Source organism: Nomascus leucogenys, chromosome 23, assembly GCF_006542625.1.
Source record: "Nomascus leucogenys isolate Asia chromosome 23, Asia_NLE_v1, whole genome shotgun sequence".
Taxonomy (NCBI): domain Eukaryota; kingdom Metazoa; phylum Chordata; class Mammalia; order Primates; family Hylobatidae; genus Nomascus; species Nomascus leucogenys.
In genome coordinates this window covers 10541498-10557927 of record NC_044403.1, presented here as the reverse complement: position 1 = coordinate 10557927, position 16430 = coordinate 10541498, and the positions used below count along the sequence as shown (strand labels likewise).

The following is a 16430-nucleotide window of genomic DNA, read 5'->3' as shown; positions in this document are numbered from 1 at the left end:
TATTTATTGGCCATAGATAATATTGAGTGATTACAAAACTCTAATAAAAAGATAAGTATTAGAAAAATAACACAATATGCATAGATATGTGGTTTATGTGAGAGAAAACATATCTACTTTTGTCAACTCAAGTATATAACTGATTTGACATGCTAAGCAATATGGGGTCTTTATTCAATTCCTATAGGTGGGCTCACACACACAAATATGTAATGAGTAGCAGTCAAATAATAATTTGATCCAAACTGTAAGCTCTATAAAGGCAGAACTCATATTTTCTGGTTTAATATAATATCTCCAGTACATACCACAGTCTCTAATACATAGCATGTGCTGATGTTGAATAATTGCTAATTAAAAGATGTAAGTGTGACATTCTTGTCTCATTTTCATGATGTACGCAGACACAGATTGATCATTAATATTCTGGAAATGACACCCAAGTTATTTCAGCAGGAAAAGTCAACCAAAAACTAGAGTAATACCTGCTTCAAAGAGTTTCAATAATCTCAATTTCATTTTCAGGTGTCAGGGTAACATAAGGGATGAGATAATTCAGATCCATTGATTGAGGTTTCCTTTTACATTGCAAGAGTTTGTCATACTACTACAATAATGAAACTACTTCATTTTCATAATTTAAGTTTTTCACCTAAAAACTGCTAAATTATAAGACTGTGGTTCACGATGTAACTCAACTGCGTTGAAAGTACATGATGAAGAGATTCAGGAATGATGATCTTCTTGAGAACAGAGACATCTTAACTGTCCAACAGGTTTTGGCAGGTATTATTTCAAAAATAGATTTTTTTAAAGTTGTTATAACTGTACAAAAGAGAAACGAAAATTGAAGGAGTAGCTATGAACAGAGGCAACTCACTCCTGCAACCCAAGTAGGAGGTGCTAATCAGAGAAATAAAGTATGACTGTGGAGATGGAACGAGAAGTGGCAATAAGGTCCCCTAACAATGGACAAGTATGGAATAAAGTGAATGCAGATGGTTCCATTCCTGTTACTTAATCAAAAGGCTGTGCAGAGTCACTGAAGCCAGCATAAAGTCATGTGTTAGAACAACAGCTGATCTGTATTAGAGAAGATTAACTCACAGTGCCATGGTGGAAGGCCTAGGATTATTTTATGTACTTCCACTGCCTTACAAGCCGTCAGCGCAATTATTGCCCTCCAATGTGAATGACTGATCTGTAACCACAGCTAAACAGCACGCTGCTTAGGGGCCTAGGAGCTTCATGAAGATGAATTTCCATACCATCAAAGTACTTTTAATGGGCTCCCTGATCCAATCACAAGGCCTGCTTTGCAAGTATACAGAACTCAGGATGAAGGCTTCCTGTCCAAAAGGATTTGGTCGGTTGTCACTTGACAATTCCCAGCCAGCACTGGGGAAGAGAAGGGGGAGATAGGTAGAGTTGTCTCTGCTTTGGAGGATTAAAAACAAACAAAAAAAAGGGTACAGATGCTTGCTGAATGCAACCAACTGCTGTATCCACAGCTGAATTCAATGCGCTTAACAAATAACGGCAATTTAGCTATGCTTGCGAGGAATAGCTTGAGTCACTTTGCATTAGCATCTGGCTGAGTGTTAAACTCATTTCTACGTGGGGAGCAGAGAAAAGGAATTTCTGTTCAAGCATCCTTTCAAGAATGTTTAAATATTTGAATATAAATCCCTTTATGCTTGCTATCATTCCTTTTTAGAACTGTCACTTTGCTTTCCCCCTTCCTTTTGGTGCTTAGCTATAAAAATGTGCCCTTCTCAGGACACCAATGTCATATGTCTTATGTTGTAACACTGCAAGGGATATATACTGATCTATCCTTTGCTCTCTCCCCTGGACACACAATAGAATTGAAATCGTTTCTCCATCCTTAATTTTTACCATATTAGGACCAGGGAAAGAGCAGTTGTGGCAGGATCACCCATACATTTCACCTTCACTATGCAGATTGCCAGCTTCTTAGTGATTATACATCAAACTCCACATAAAACCTGGGAAACTAGAAAGCTATCCAAATTAGCAATCTGCTCATTCTGGACAATTCTGTTTGACTCACAAGCTTCCCATTTTGATTAACTTTCCAGTTATTGCTAAGTAGCTGATCATTTTTTCTCTTATCTACTGGATCTGTTTATCTAGAGGATTCTGTAAAGAGGACTGGGTAACATTTTAAAATTTCAGTTCAAAACATATCAAATATTCCAAAAGTACATAATTCTGAGGATTTTACAACTTATAATATTTTTCTAAATAAAATACCATGTAGGCTTAGACAAAAGGGCTTGAAATCATTGTCTCTCAAATTCAGAAGTTTCACTGGCCTTAGTTATAATACAAACGTCAAAGATTTTAATAAGTACATTTTGTTTTATGATAAAGTAAAAATTTACAGTTGTGAACTCATCTAACACTTGACAGTGTTTTGCACTGGAAACATATTATGACAAGCTCAGGATCCTAAATACTTAGAATATGAGCATGGATATCATCCAAGCTTATGCTGATTAAAGAAGATTCAGCATTTCAAATCCAGCTCATCCCCAAATACAAGTTAAGCATCTCTGAAAAGCAAAACTTTTAGTCAGACTCAGATATTTCAAATGCCATTTTGTTTTAATACAAGCTGGTGGTGTCAAAGGGGATATTCATTGTCAATAAGGTTTGGAGATGGATCAGGAGAATTATAACTCTATTTCCAGATGGCTTTGATTAGGATGGCGATGAGGCCTTCTATATTAATGGAGGGAGAAAAGGGACAGAGAACCATTTTGAGGATGATAAGAAGATGGAAATAAATTTTTTTTTAAAAAAAGCATTAGGCAATTTAAGTATTTCTAGAAAGTTATTTTATGAACTGACCTTTTCTGTTCGGCAGTTATTGAGACCCAGACTATTCACAACAGCCACCTTCCCATCAAGCACCTGTTGTTCCCGTCGAAGTTGCTCCTTCATTTGCCGAGCTTCTTGGATTGCCTTGGTGACAGCATCATGGTCATTTAAGTAACCTGAACATGAGACAGATCAAAGGATATCTTTTGTATAAAAGCATGTCTAGGCTAGTGTTTGTTTAACCATAAAAATCGCTTTTCTTGGTAATAGCTAGTGTCTGGCCTATAATGGTTTCTCCATGGAATTTATCTAAAACGAATGAGTGAATAATTGACAATGACTGATCCATATAGTCATACATAAACATGTTTCCAATATGTTCAAATATCTATAATAAAAATATAATACCTAAGTGAAATATGGTTGTTTCCAACTATTTTGAAAGAAGTTGAAAATCTAATTTTTAAGTAAATTCTTTAGTTATTATTCGAATATTATTTTGTAGTGCAAATATAAAACCCATTTTTAATTTTTTTTCCTGCAAGGAACATTTGAATTTTCACACAGGATTTAGGTATTCATAATTATGACTATGATTATTGAGTCTCTCCTAGTATTAGAAAGGCCACTAAAGAGGGTCAGTATAGCACTATTAGGTTTGTTATATACAGAATAAATAAATCATTATTAACTGATGGAAGAGTATTTTCTTCCTAAAAATCCATTTATGGTGAAATAAACCACAGGTGGCAGTGGTTTGCTATTGATGCAAACTTGTAATAGTTAGGCTAAATTTCAAGCACAGAATGTAACAAGCACCTGTAATTGTTTGATAAGAAATTGTGGCTACTCTTAACTATAGTCACACTTAATTCACACTCTTAATAAGATGGCCAAATGATCAGCTTATGTATGCAACTCCACAGTCCATGGTTAGTAATACACACTACCAAAATATTGCTTTTTCAAAATAACAGGTGTAACAACCAAAACTAATTTTTACTTAATTTTATTTTTAACACTGGTCATTTATTTATTTGATGCATATTAGTACGACGATCTGCATGATATTAGAATAGAATACTGATGGGAAAAGATTGTTTTGCAAATATTTGAAGAAAAGCTAATATCTCATCTTTCTCTCTCCCTATCTTTTAACTAGGGCATAAAATGGCATAAAATGAATCTGTAATATGAAATTGCCCAGAAAAGGGACTTGTTTGTGACACGAGGCTAAATCTAACCAGATCCATTGGTGAATTGTGACAGATGGAGGGACTGTGAGACAGAAGGCAGGCACTAATCACACATAAAATGACCGGCTTGCCTCAACATGTTCCATGGATTCCAGCAAACTTTACACCCTAATCCATTTTTAGAACAAAAAACATCTGGGCCATAAATCCTCTAATCTGCCAAAACACGCTATTAAATCCCATGATTTGTTGAAAAACACTAAGATTAAAGAAAGGAAATATAAAATGGCTAACTGCCGTGTTAGGAAAGTGTTATTAATACTCTTTGTCTCAATTATGAATGTTCTGGTACTAAGAGCCTTGTCTAATCATGTCAGATTACACATCCTTGTTGTAGTGCTAGACTCTTCTATCTGATCTGCTGATTGCCAAAAAACAGAGAATATTTTCTTGCTGCTTAAACATTTCAATTGAAGAAACTGATGTCAGAAACTGATGTAGTACTTCAGTGCTGGCAGGTTTCTAAATGATCCACGCCTTTTCCCCTGTTAGTATGCGCAGAGTAGACCTGGTCCTCTGATCTCCTTGAGGCAGAAAGAAAAGTTCCAGTGTAGGCGATAGGAAAGGGAAGCTTGAGAGTGATTATATATTTTGCCTTTCAGAGCTAAATTCATTGGAACTTATTCAAAGAACAAAACATCTCTGCTCATTATAAACACAATCGTGAATTGAAAACAACTCTAAACCTAGAACAGATCTTCAGAGTTAATATTTACTGTAAAAGATGGTTGTATTTTATTATCCTCAACATCCTAATTTGGATCTCCTGTACATCATTCTTAATGTATAATTCCTGAACTTGTTCATGAACAATATTACTCTAGATAGAAATACAACTCTTACATGACCGTGATGGTCTTGGTGTATGTTCATTTAGTAATATCTTAAGAGGATCAGTCTGATTTTCCTATACTCTAACCCCTGTTTATACGCAACCTGGCATCATACATTTTTGTAGTCTATTTAGCTTCTATGTAGTCTAATTAGCTTCTCCAGAACACAAATATATTTGAAATGGCTTGGCACATGGCACTGAATAAAAGCATGAATTCTTTATGCTTTTTAGGGACTGCCAAGATAACATTGTGTAGGAAAAATGATTAATATAGATGCAAGAGGAATGTAAATTATTATGAGGGGGAGTAACTGACAGACCTATGTTCTGTAATGGTTATTTCCAATTTGAGATGTGTGTTTCTGTGCAGGTAGAAATAACTGTTCACTTTAAAATAAACATTCTTGCTTTTAAAGACTCTTGAGTTTTAGTTATAATGCTATATGAAATGTTAACATTTGTATCTGCTATGTTAAATCATAAAACCATTTATATATGACAACATTCAATCTTAATAGGATTGTTTGCTGGTTCTTTACAGTTTCTTCTCCTCATAGTCACCAAATCCTTAACCCTGCTGACTCCATCTCCCTCAGCAAATGGCCTTACCTCTGATTTTGCAAAGAGCAGTAAGACTGAACTCTCACCTTCCTGACCCTACCCTCACGCTTACCTTCTGCTGGCTTCAAATTTATTTCCATTTATGCCTATTTTGCTCCTCCTGTTTCAATAAAAATGGTCCCTTTGCTTTCAATCAAGGCAAATCTCCTAATAAGAGTTCTAGATTTTTATACTTCTTCATTTATTATTCTATTTCTCACTTATATCATCTATCTAATTGTGTCTACCATCTCTACCACCTCAACTTGTAGATACTTAAGGTTCTCTTTTCTCCAAAAACAAGCAAATAAAGTGTCTTCTTTAACTTTGTTTTGTCCTCTTTCCAACATTGTTTCTCTTTTTATCTTCGAAGTAAAGCTTCTCAAAGACGCATTATCTCATAATCTCCCATTCCCTCCTTACTCTCCAGTTCTCAATGCAATCTTGTTTCTGTTGCTATTGGTCTTTAGTTGTTAAATAAATCCAAAGGACATTTTCCATTTCTTGAGAGGGATGACAGCATTGACCATCCTCTCATTACTGAATCTCATTTTAGCATTGTTCCTTTTTCCTCACTGCCTCCTCTGTGTTTGTATCCCTGCCTGGGATCTTTCGATCCTTACTTCACCTAATCCTTAGATTTTGATTCAAGATTCCAATTATTAGAAAAAGCGTGTGTTTTGGAGCTGGGCAAGCCCGAATTAAAATCCTAGCTTTGACATTTACTAGGTATATAAATTATACAAGTTGTTTTACTTTTCTAAGTTGCAATTGTCTCATAAGTTAAATAGGGATAACACCAGATAACAGAAATGTCAAGATTAAGTGAGTTAATATCGTCTTTTATCATAATAAATGGTCAATGAAAGCTACTCAGTAACTGTCACTTTATAAAATGGCATAGTAAAATAAGTAGAATTTGGAAATTGGATTCAACTGCATCTGGGATTTCCAGTTCTTGGTAAGTGTGATATTTGACAAATTTTAATGCTCAATCTAAGTTTTCAGTTCCCTTAACTACAAAATGAAGGTAAAGTTGATGGAAGAATTAGACGAAATAACACATGTGAAGGAAGAGATAGCACTTGGTATCTGCAGAAGCAGGAAAAGATGTTAGACTCTTTTCTCTACTCTTTACACTTTCATTTTCCCTATATGTTCGCTCTTAGCACTCTTGTTACCATGGCTTTGACTATTATGATGAAATCTGTGAGGGGATGTCATTCCTTGGCTGGCACAGAGGTTCAATTAAATGGGCGTCAGACCATAAAGGCCAAAGAGACATATAATGGTTATCTGATAAATACATTTTATTCTGCCTTCATTATAGATTCAAGCAACAATTGCATCCAAAGTCAGGATCAGATGGGAGGGCATGAGTATAGGAGAGGTTTGGTGAACCTCAGTCTTAAGAGGAAAATGAGATGGCAAAGGTCAATATAACTTCCAGGTAACATCTCAAATGAGATTTGGAAAATGTGGGTTAGAAATCATTGATGTAAGAAATTTGTGAGATTCTTGTAACTTCGTTAAATTCACTATAATTTGATTTTTTTTTTTTTTTTGAAACAAGGTGTCACCCAGGCTGGAGTGCAGTGGCATGATCATAGCTCACTGCAACCTTGAACTTCTGGGCTCAAGCAATCATTCTGCCTCAGCCTCCCGAGTAGCTGGGACTATGGGCACTACTAACCCCAGTTACTTTTTAAGTTTTTGTAGAGATGGAGTCTTGCTATGTTGCCCAGGCTGGTCTAGAACTCCTGGATTCACACAATTCTCCCGCCTTGGCCTTCCAAAGTGCTAGGATTACAGGCGTGTGCCACCATGCCTGGCCTACAATTTGATGTTTTATGCTTCAGTGTTTCTTCTTAACCATTACCAAAAATATTCTCAAAATTTTTGTTTTTCTTAACAAAAAGGCCCCTTATATATTTTTTCAGAGGCAGAAAAGAAGCGACAAACTAGAAAGTCTAATTTTGGAGGAGATAAACTCTAAAAGGAAAGTAGTAATGGCTGCTATACAAGGAAAGAAAATAAAATACAAAACCACTTGTAATGGGTTGAATTGTGTCTGCCCAAAAGATATATCCAAGTTCTAAACTTAATTATCTGTGACTCTGGCCTCTCTTGAAAACAAGGTCTTTGAAGATGTAATTAAGGATCTCAAGGTGAGATCACCCTGAAATTAGGCTGGGCCCTAAATCCAATAACCGGTTTCCTTATAAAAGGAGAGAGATTGGACCCATAGAAATAGGGGAGAAAGCCAAGTGAATAGGCAGGCAGAGATTGGAGTTATGGACCTATGAGCCAGGACTGTCAGCAGTATGGAGGCATGGAACAGGTTCTCATTCAGAGCTTCCAGAAGGAACCAACCCTGCTGACACCTTGACTTCAGATTTCTAGCCCCCGGAATAGCAAGAGAATAAATTTCTGTTTCACCCCACCCAGTTTACAGTAATTTGTAATGGCAGCTCTAGGAAACCAATATGCCACCCTTGGTCTTTACCACATCTCTAAGAATTGAGAAATGATCCCAAGAACTGTAAAATAACTACTGCTTGCCTCAAACCCTTCCAGATTGCCAGATACACTTATCTGTTTATTGACTAAGCTTCTCTACCTGAATGTCCCATGAGTACCTGAAATGCAGCATGTCTGGCACAGAATTCATCATCTTTCCATGGCCTCAATCCCCTCTTTCTATATTCCATAGACCTTGTCAGTTGGCCTTCCAATCCTGGGGAGTAATTTAAGGTCTCTCCTCTACCCTCTAAAGATACAAGGCAAGCAAGCCCTGACAGTTGCGCTTCTTCCTTAGCTCTCAAATTTGCTTCTCCATCCTCTGCTTTCATGAAAGCCACCTGATATCTCACTGTGCCCTAGCCTCCTAACTGGTTTTCCTATCTTTAGGCTTACACTCTTTGAATTCATGTCTATTCTCTTTCCAGATAAAGCATTTGAAAATATTTCCAAAAAAATGCCAGGCATGGTGGCACATGCCTGTAATCCCAGCACTTTGGGAGGCTGAGATGAGTAGATCACTTGATCTCAGGAGTTCAAAATCAGCCTGGGCAACATGGTGAAATCCCATCTCTACAAAAAAATACAAAAAACTAGTGGAGCGTGGTGGTGCTTGCCTGTAGTCCCAGCTACTTGGGGGGCTGAGGCAGAGAACTGCTTGAGCCTGGGAGGTAGAGGCTTCAGTGAGCCATGTTCACCTGCCACTGCACTTCAGCTTGGGTGATAAAGCCAGACTCTGTCTAAAGATAAACATAAAAATATCTATCTATATATATTTAAAAAAAATTGATGTCAAAATCCCTGATTACAAACCCTCCTCTGGTACCCTAGTGCTTCAAGAAACATTTCATAAAATAATGATCTGTCATAGCCCATGAAAAAATAATTCCATGTATAAGTGTAAGAAATACAAAATTAAAGTTAAAAAGGTTTAATTGCATGAATTTTTAAAATCCTGAATATGTTAATGTGCATTGTGAATCTTCAAGAGATCACAGTATGCAGCTTTTACTGGAACTTTTGAAGCTCTTTAATGTTCCTGGAAAATCATCATTCTGAGATAAGTCTCAAACTCTTTCACAAGGCCTAAGAGTCTCCTCATGATATCAACTCTGCTTATCTTTCCTGTGTCCCTTCTTGCCAGTCTCTCACGCGTCCTGCGTTTAAGCTGTACACGACATTCCCCCTTTTCCAAGGACAGGCCTTCATCCTTTCACTCCACACTCCTGTATCCCAAGTGTTTCTCTTTTGCTGAAAGGCTCTTTCTTTCTGGTGTGTTTGTGAATTTATTCAAACATCACTCCTTCTGTGAGAACTTCTCTTAGATACCCAGACATGTTCTTTGACAAGATTAGTACTTCCTACACATGTTCCTTCAAAACCTTGTGAATGTTTTTATTGTCATATTGTCTTGCATTTGTCTTTCATAGTGGTCTATGGACTACTTAGCATTTTTTAGTTCAATCTATTATTCCTTTGGCCCAGGGCAGGATCTGTTGAAGAAATAAATGCATATTCCAAGTTGAAAGTATCTGCCTTGATAATTCAAAGTCTGTTGATAATTTCTGTCTTCTTATCAATAGCAGCCTGGACCATATGGTACAGGTTTATTAAAATTCATGGATTTAACAGATGATATTAGTGCAAAACAAATTCTTATTTACTACATATTTATTTTATATAGGAGTTGTAAGTAAAAGTAATGGCATATTTGTTTCCAGTGATTTTCAACAAATATTTTTTTTCTATTTTTGTGGTCATTGATCAGCATTACATTTTTGACACCCTGATAGGTAGACAATTTTTTTATCTGTGAAAGCTCACCGGAATTAGATAATACATGTGAAAGCAGTTTGCAAACTGTAAAGTGTTATGCAAATATTAATTGCCAGGTGTCTTTGAATGATATCTCCAACTTCCTGATAATCCAATGGCTTTCCATGAATCACAATATTCTTGTTTATTCCTTCAATCACCTTCCTGCAAACAAGGTTTTTCTCATTAAAACCCTTGTATAAATTTTGCTTATTAAAAGCCTTGGCATGGGGACTCATACCTGTAATCCCAGCACTTTGGGAGGCTGACGTGGGCGAATCCCTTGAGTCCAGGAGTACGAGGCCAGACTGGACAACATGGGGAAACCTATCTCTAAAAAAATACAAAACTTGGTTGGGCGCGGTGGCTCACACCTGTATTCCCAGCACTTTGGGAGGCCGAGGCGGGCGGATCACAAGGTCAGGAGATCGAGACCATCCTGGCTAACACGGTGAAGTCCTGTCCCTACTAAAATTTCAAAAAATTAGCCAGGCGTGGTGGCAGGTGCCTATAGTCCCAGCTACTCTGGAGGCTGAGACAGGAGAATGGCGTGAACCCAGGAGGCGGAGCTTGCAGTGAGCCAAGATTGCACCACTGCACTCCAGCCTGGGCTACAGAGCAAGACTCCGTCTCAAAATATATATATATATATATATATTTTTTTTTCATATTTTTGTATTTTTGGTGGTACATGCCTGTAGTCCTAGCTACTTGGGAGACTCAGGTGGGAGGATCATTTGACTCCAGGAGTTGGAGGTTGCAGTGAGCCAAGATCGCACCACCACACTCCAGCCTGGGCAACAGACAGAGTAAGTTCCTGTCTCAAATAATAATAATAATAATAATAATAATAATATTAATAATAATAATAAATAAAATAAAAATGTGAACTAACAAACTTTCAAAATAATATCCTCCTTTAAGTCATCATATCTTAACCTGGCATGTTGTACAAGTCAAGTAGCCAATTAATGGACTTGGAAATGTTGCCTTTTGTTTTACTGGGTCAGTGTGCATTTACTACATTTGCTCAGGTATAGTTTTAGTTTTCATGCATTAATGCCTCTGAGGAATGAAGGCTAAGAACAGTACATTCCAATATGTCCCAAAGATATGCTAGGAAAAAGACTGTAGGCACCTAAAATCTCAGTCCAAGGCTGTTGTCTGCTTATCCTCCAGACTAAGCAAAACGTATGGCAAAGGAAGAGTATTTATATCTCATTTGTTGTATGGATGAGTGAAATGATACATGGCCAAGAAAAGCATCTAATGCAGAGTGGCTACCAAAAGGCAACAACTAAAAAGAATGAATGCCAACCAATAGATTATGGTTATAAGGCTCCAAAATCCATTGGCTCTAAGTCTGTATAAGTTACTAGATTTTTATGTACATTTATTTCCTTAAAATTAAAGCTGAGGTAATAAATATAGAATCATAGAACTGTCTACGCTCTGACAAAAAATTACTTCAAATCCCTAGATAGACACACAGGCTCTTTAGGTCTGTGTTCCCTATCTGCTAAATGACAAGCTTTGACTAGATTATATGGATATCTACTCTATCTAGTTAAGGGTCTATAATTGTAGAACAGCTGCAGTGAGAAAATAGATGAAAAAAATGCTTTGAAAAAAAGTTAAAAGTATTATACATATGTTCGATATAGGTGGGAAAAGCCAATAAGGGAAAGATAACATCTGGTCAAAAGATTCTAAAATTATCCATCATTCTGAACTATTCATGCCTTTTAAGGATCTCCTTTCTTTGGAGCTGCCTATCATTTGCGTACCGTATCAAAAACATTCTTATAGAATACACTGTAATATTGGTCACCAACCTCAAAAAGTCACTTTCTATATTTGTAGCTAATATATAGCAAAGAGCCCCATGTCATTCACGATAACTTAAGTCATCTTTCAGTCCACAGTTTTCTGTGGTTTAATAATGGCATCACACATTAATTCTTCTTTCAGGAGTGACCTTTACAACACCATTAATCCCACAGCTTTTATCCAACTACATTATTACTCATTAAAGTTTCAGCTTTCAACATCTGCATTTGTTGAAAAGAGAAAAGTAAATTGTAGTGGACTTAAATCCTTGGAAATTATGAGGGATGTGTATGTGGTGAAGGAACTTTTCAGAAAAAAAAAAGATGTTTTAGTAGTGGGGAAAGTCATGATAAATGACACTAAGTATGTTCTTGCCTTTGAAAAACACTTTGCCATACTTAATCCTTGGGAATGCTAAAGAAAAAATATTCATACATGATACAAATAAAAACATATTAGTTATTCTACTAGTCACATATTCTAGTTCTAACAACACCACGAAAGTTGCTCATGTACTAACACTATGACATTTATAAGCCTACATGTATATTATGATAGTGAATGATTCTGGCCAAATAAAATATTTTTTCTTTTACATGAAAGTAAATCTAATCTTGGAGCTCATTTAGGATGCTGAGCAGAGTAACTAGAGTTAGACTATAAGATGAAAAAGCACACATGTGTCTGAAACCTTTTTCAAACTTTCCAAAACTTCAGTTTTCACTGTTCCTCTTTTCACTGTGGCCCCATTGCCCAGACTGAATTCCTCTTGACACATAATCTGGAATTCTACTTTGTGGAGATTAAAGCATTTGATATACACTCCTTCAGACTTCATTCTGATCATTCCAAAATTTCTCTGAAATGTTACCATTTATCTCTTCCTTTCCTTCAGTCTCAGGAAGAAGAGAAGTTTTCTCCTTTACAAGGGTTAATCCCTTCCCATCACTTTTCATATCTATACACGTCTTTTGCACTTTTTCATATCTATACATGTCTCTAACTCTTCCTCTCCCCCCTTGAAGAGTAATCTACATATTCCTATTTTAAAACCTGTCTCTACTTAGCCTTCTCAAACTATTATCACTTCCCAACACCAAACTTAGAAAAAGATGAGTTTATATCACCAAATTAACTTTCTTTCCTCATATTCTTCCGCTCTGTATAACTGGAAATCTATTCAAACCATTCATTAAAACTACTCTGTCAGTCTACCTGTCCGTGAACTCCAACCAAATCCTAAGGCTCGTATTCTTCATGTTCTTTAATTGTCCTGCAGAAGGTGCACCATTAAACAATCTCTCTTTTTTGAAACTTCGTTTTCCTAGGCTAGCATGACATTACCCCATCTTCACTCTTATTCTAAAATACCCACTTGCTCTTCATTCTTATTCTAAGACACTCAACTTACTCTTCATCAGTTTTGCATCTAAAAAAAGTGTAGTTGTTCTAAAATATGTTCAAAGATACTTTTATACTCTCTACTTCAGTTGGAGCCTGATTCTCCTTGCCTTGAGTTGGGCTGGACTTAATGATTCTCTTATAAGAAACAGAATAAAGCAGAATTGCCTCTGGATGAACTTGGAGAACAGGTTATTTGGTGATATAAACTGTGCCTTTTTCTTTGTTCTTCCCTTGGATCACTCATTCAGGATGGTTCACTGTCATGCTACGAGCAGTCCTAGGGACAGGCCTATGTGGCAAAGAACCGAGACCTCCAGAAAACAGATAATAATGAATGTTAAACAATAAATAATAATAAATGAGACAATAAATGGTGGTTGTTTTCTACTGCTAAGTTTTAGGTTAATTTGCTACATAGCAATAAATAATATATTAGTTATCTATATTATAATATTAATATCAGTTATCTATCTATTAGTATCTAATGCAATACCAGCTGCTAAGTTTTAGGTTAATCTGTTACACAGCAATAAATAATATATTAGTTATATTATAATATTAATATTAGTTATCTATCTATTAGTATCTAATGTAATACCTATGATTCTTCACTCCACTTCTTTTCTTACCACACACAGCCTTTTTTGGTGGACTTATTTGCTCTCCTGAGCTCAACCACCTCATCATGGAATAATTTCCATATCTAAAATTCTAGCACATCTTTTACCTATGAGGCTTATATTTCCAGCTTCTTCCTGAACACCTCTACCTAAATAGTCCCTTGTGCTTCAAATTCAACACATATTACACTTTTATTTCTTCTCCCAAATCTGCTCCAATTCTGGGCTCCCCTTTCATTGTTAATGGAGGCATAATAATCCTTGTTATTTCATAAATTCAAAATTCTAGTTTCCTGTCTACAACTTGACCTGTACCAGATACATTCTATTGTGACTCAATTGTGTCAATTCTTCCTTAATTAATATCTTTTTAATCCATTCTCTCCTTTATCATTGCTTATTTCTATCTCATGTAACTTATTCTTGCCCTACACGTAAACAATGGTTTCCTGAATTCCAACATCATTCTGCCATCTGATCCTTTCAGTGTTAGCTCTGATCACTTTCCACCACACATTTTTTTTCTACAATCTAGACAAATCAGTGCATTTCTCAAAAATATGCTATTTCACTTTGTGATTTTTTCCTTACTGCCTAGAATGCCTAGGAATCTGTTTCTTCTTCAAGGCTCAGTTTGAATTATGATATATCTAACTCATACTCTTCTGTAGTCCTTCCCAGACAGAATCCAACACTCTCCTCTCTTTGTAGAATTTTATCTGTGCTCTGCAATAGCACTTATTATAGTTGACTTATACCATAGAATGAATGATTTTCCCTTAACTAAACCATGAGCTCCTTGAGGGCTGGCCTCCTTAAAAATTGAATAAAAATAATACAAATATCAGTAAATCTGTGTTGAAATCAGTATCTACAGTCTGATTTATGTACGCTGAAATTAAAATCATTGAATTTTTCAAAGTCAGCTTATAGAAGTGTTTTCTACTATTTTGTTTACGCTGCTGAATTTACAGTTATATAGAACTGAAGCTGTCCACTCTTTATAATACTTTGGCATTTGCAAGTAATCCTCAAACAGAATGAAACTGAACAAACTTCACATCCTTATGGATGATTGATGATAGAGGCAAAATGCATTTCATCATAATGTATACTTTGTGCAATTCACAAAAAAAAAAGGAAATTTCAGTGATGCAAAAGGTAAGTCACCTAACAATAACATTCTGGAACCATCATTGCTCACTGTGATTAGTCACTTAGTCCTCTTTTTATATTGTATGGACATAGTTAGAAATATAGATATAACCTACACAATTAGATTTTCAGAGGGTATTATAACTTAGACTTTAGTGAGAAATTTCATTTGCACGTTTAAAACAGACCTAGGTGGTTCCTCAAATTGAAACTGTCCTATAGAATTCAAGTCGTGTATAGAGTGTGTGTGATGTGCCATTTAAAGATGATTCCATTTAATAGCCATAAACAGAAAATCAGCAAGAACAAAAGAAACAGAACTTACCTATTGTGCTAACTCTGGCTGAAGGACTAGCTAACGCTGCTGGGACAGAGGCTTTGAGGGGGCCTGCCCCACTGTTTATTCTCAGAGCTGGCATATGGGGAGAGGTGGGTGATGTGGGTGATTTGCCATCAGAGGTCTTGGGTTTAGCTGATAGGTTCAGTGGCTGTGCCACTTCATCCTGCAATGATCATTAGAACATGAGCTGTGATAAGGAAAGGCTGATCAAAAATGCCTAGAAAAACACAGGTATGCAGCCTGTCATTTCCCATCAAATTACTCTACCAATCAGTGATCTTAACATTCATTCTGAACATTACAGCATTTGGTTAGCTGTCAACATAATGTCTCCTTCAACTATACATTCAAAATACCTTTTGTATAAGAGAAAGTACATGTGTACTCAACTACCCACAGAAAGCAGATAATTTTTGTAACCTGTAAGAAATATTCTTAAAAAGCTACTCTTTGTGCTATATGCATTTGTATTGAGAGATATTATACATTAAATTTGAAATATGATGTAGGTAGGTTTTTTTTTTTTTAATCTCCAAAGAAAAAGGGTTGGATCTGATGCATCTTTGTACCCTGGTACCTAGGCAGAGCACCTGGAACACCCATGGTGGAGGACCACAGATAGTTGAGTGCCTCTGATCACAACTGCTCTCCAAATTCAACATACACAAAAGAAAATTTCTAACTTTCTGAGAAAATAATCCTTTCTCCCTAGTTTCACAGAAACACCTTTGAATTTGATCTAAAAATGAAAATAAACATAATTAACATAACCCTACTATGTGCAACTTATTTATATGTCATACTGTTCTAAACACTAAACAAACACCATGTTTTCAAAATCCAGATGTGTTTTCCAGGTTTCCCTTTTAGTATACTATATGTGTCACGAAGATCATGTGATCAGTTCAGCATGGTGATGATTTCCAGCTGTTTGACAGGTCAAAACACAGTTTATACTCAATTTTAAATCGTTCTCTTAGGTAATTTCATACATGAGACTTACAGTATCATTAAAATTTATATTACATCATATAAGAATATAAGAATGAGATAATAGTAACATTCTATCACTTTTTAAATTGGAAATTGAAAACGTTATTTTGTTCCTTTCCTGTGCTCTAAAATTGGAATATCATACCACTTGTTTATTTATCAATGTTTACAATATATCCAATTTTACATTAATATTATTGTAGAATAAAAACTTA

General features: G+C 35.9%; 1 protein-coding gene across 6 annotated transcripts in view; it reads right to left on the bottom strand.

Moving 5' to 3' along the window:
- Nucleotides 1–16430, bottom strand: part of SOX5 (SRY-box transcription factor 5) — a 753263-nt gene that overhangs the window by 31252 nt on the left and 705581 nt on the right. For all 6 annotated transcript variants that reach the window (XM_030804393.1, XM_030804395.1, XM_030804392.1 and 3 more), the window contains 2 exons: nt 15208–15385; nt 2878–3023 (listed from right to left, as the gene is read on the bottom strand). In XM_030804393.1, coding sequence (XP_030660253.1) covers nt 2878–3023; nt 15208–15385 — 324 coding nt within the window. The remainder of the gene's footprint in view (nt 1–2877; nt 3024–15207; nt 15386–16430) is intronic.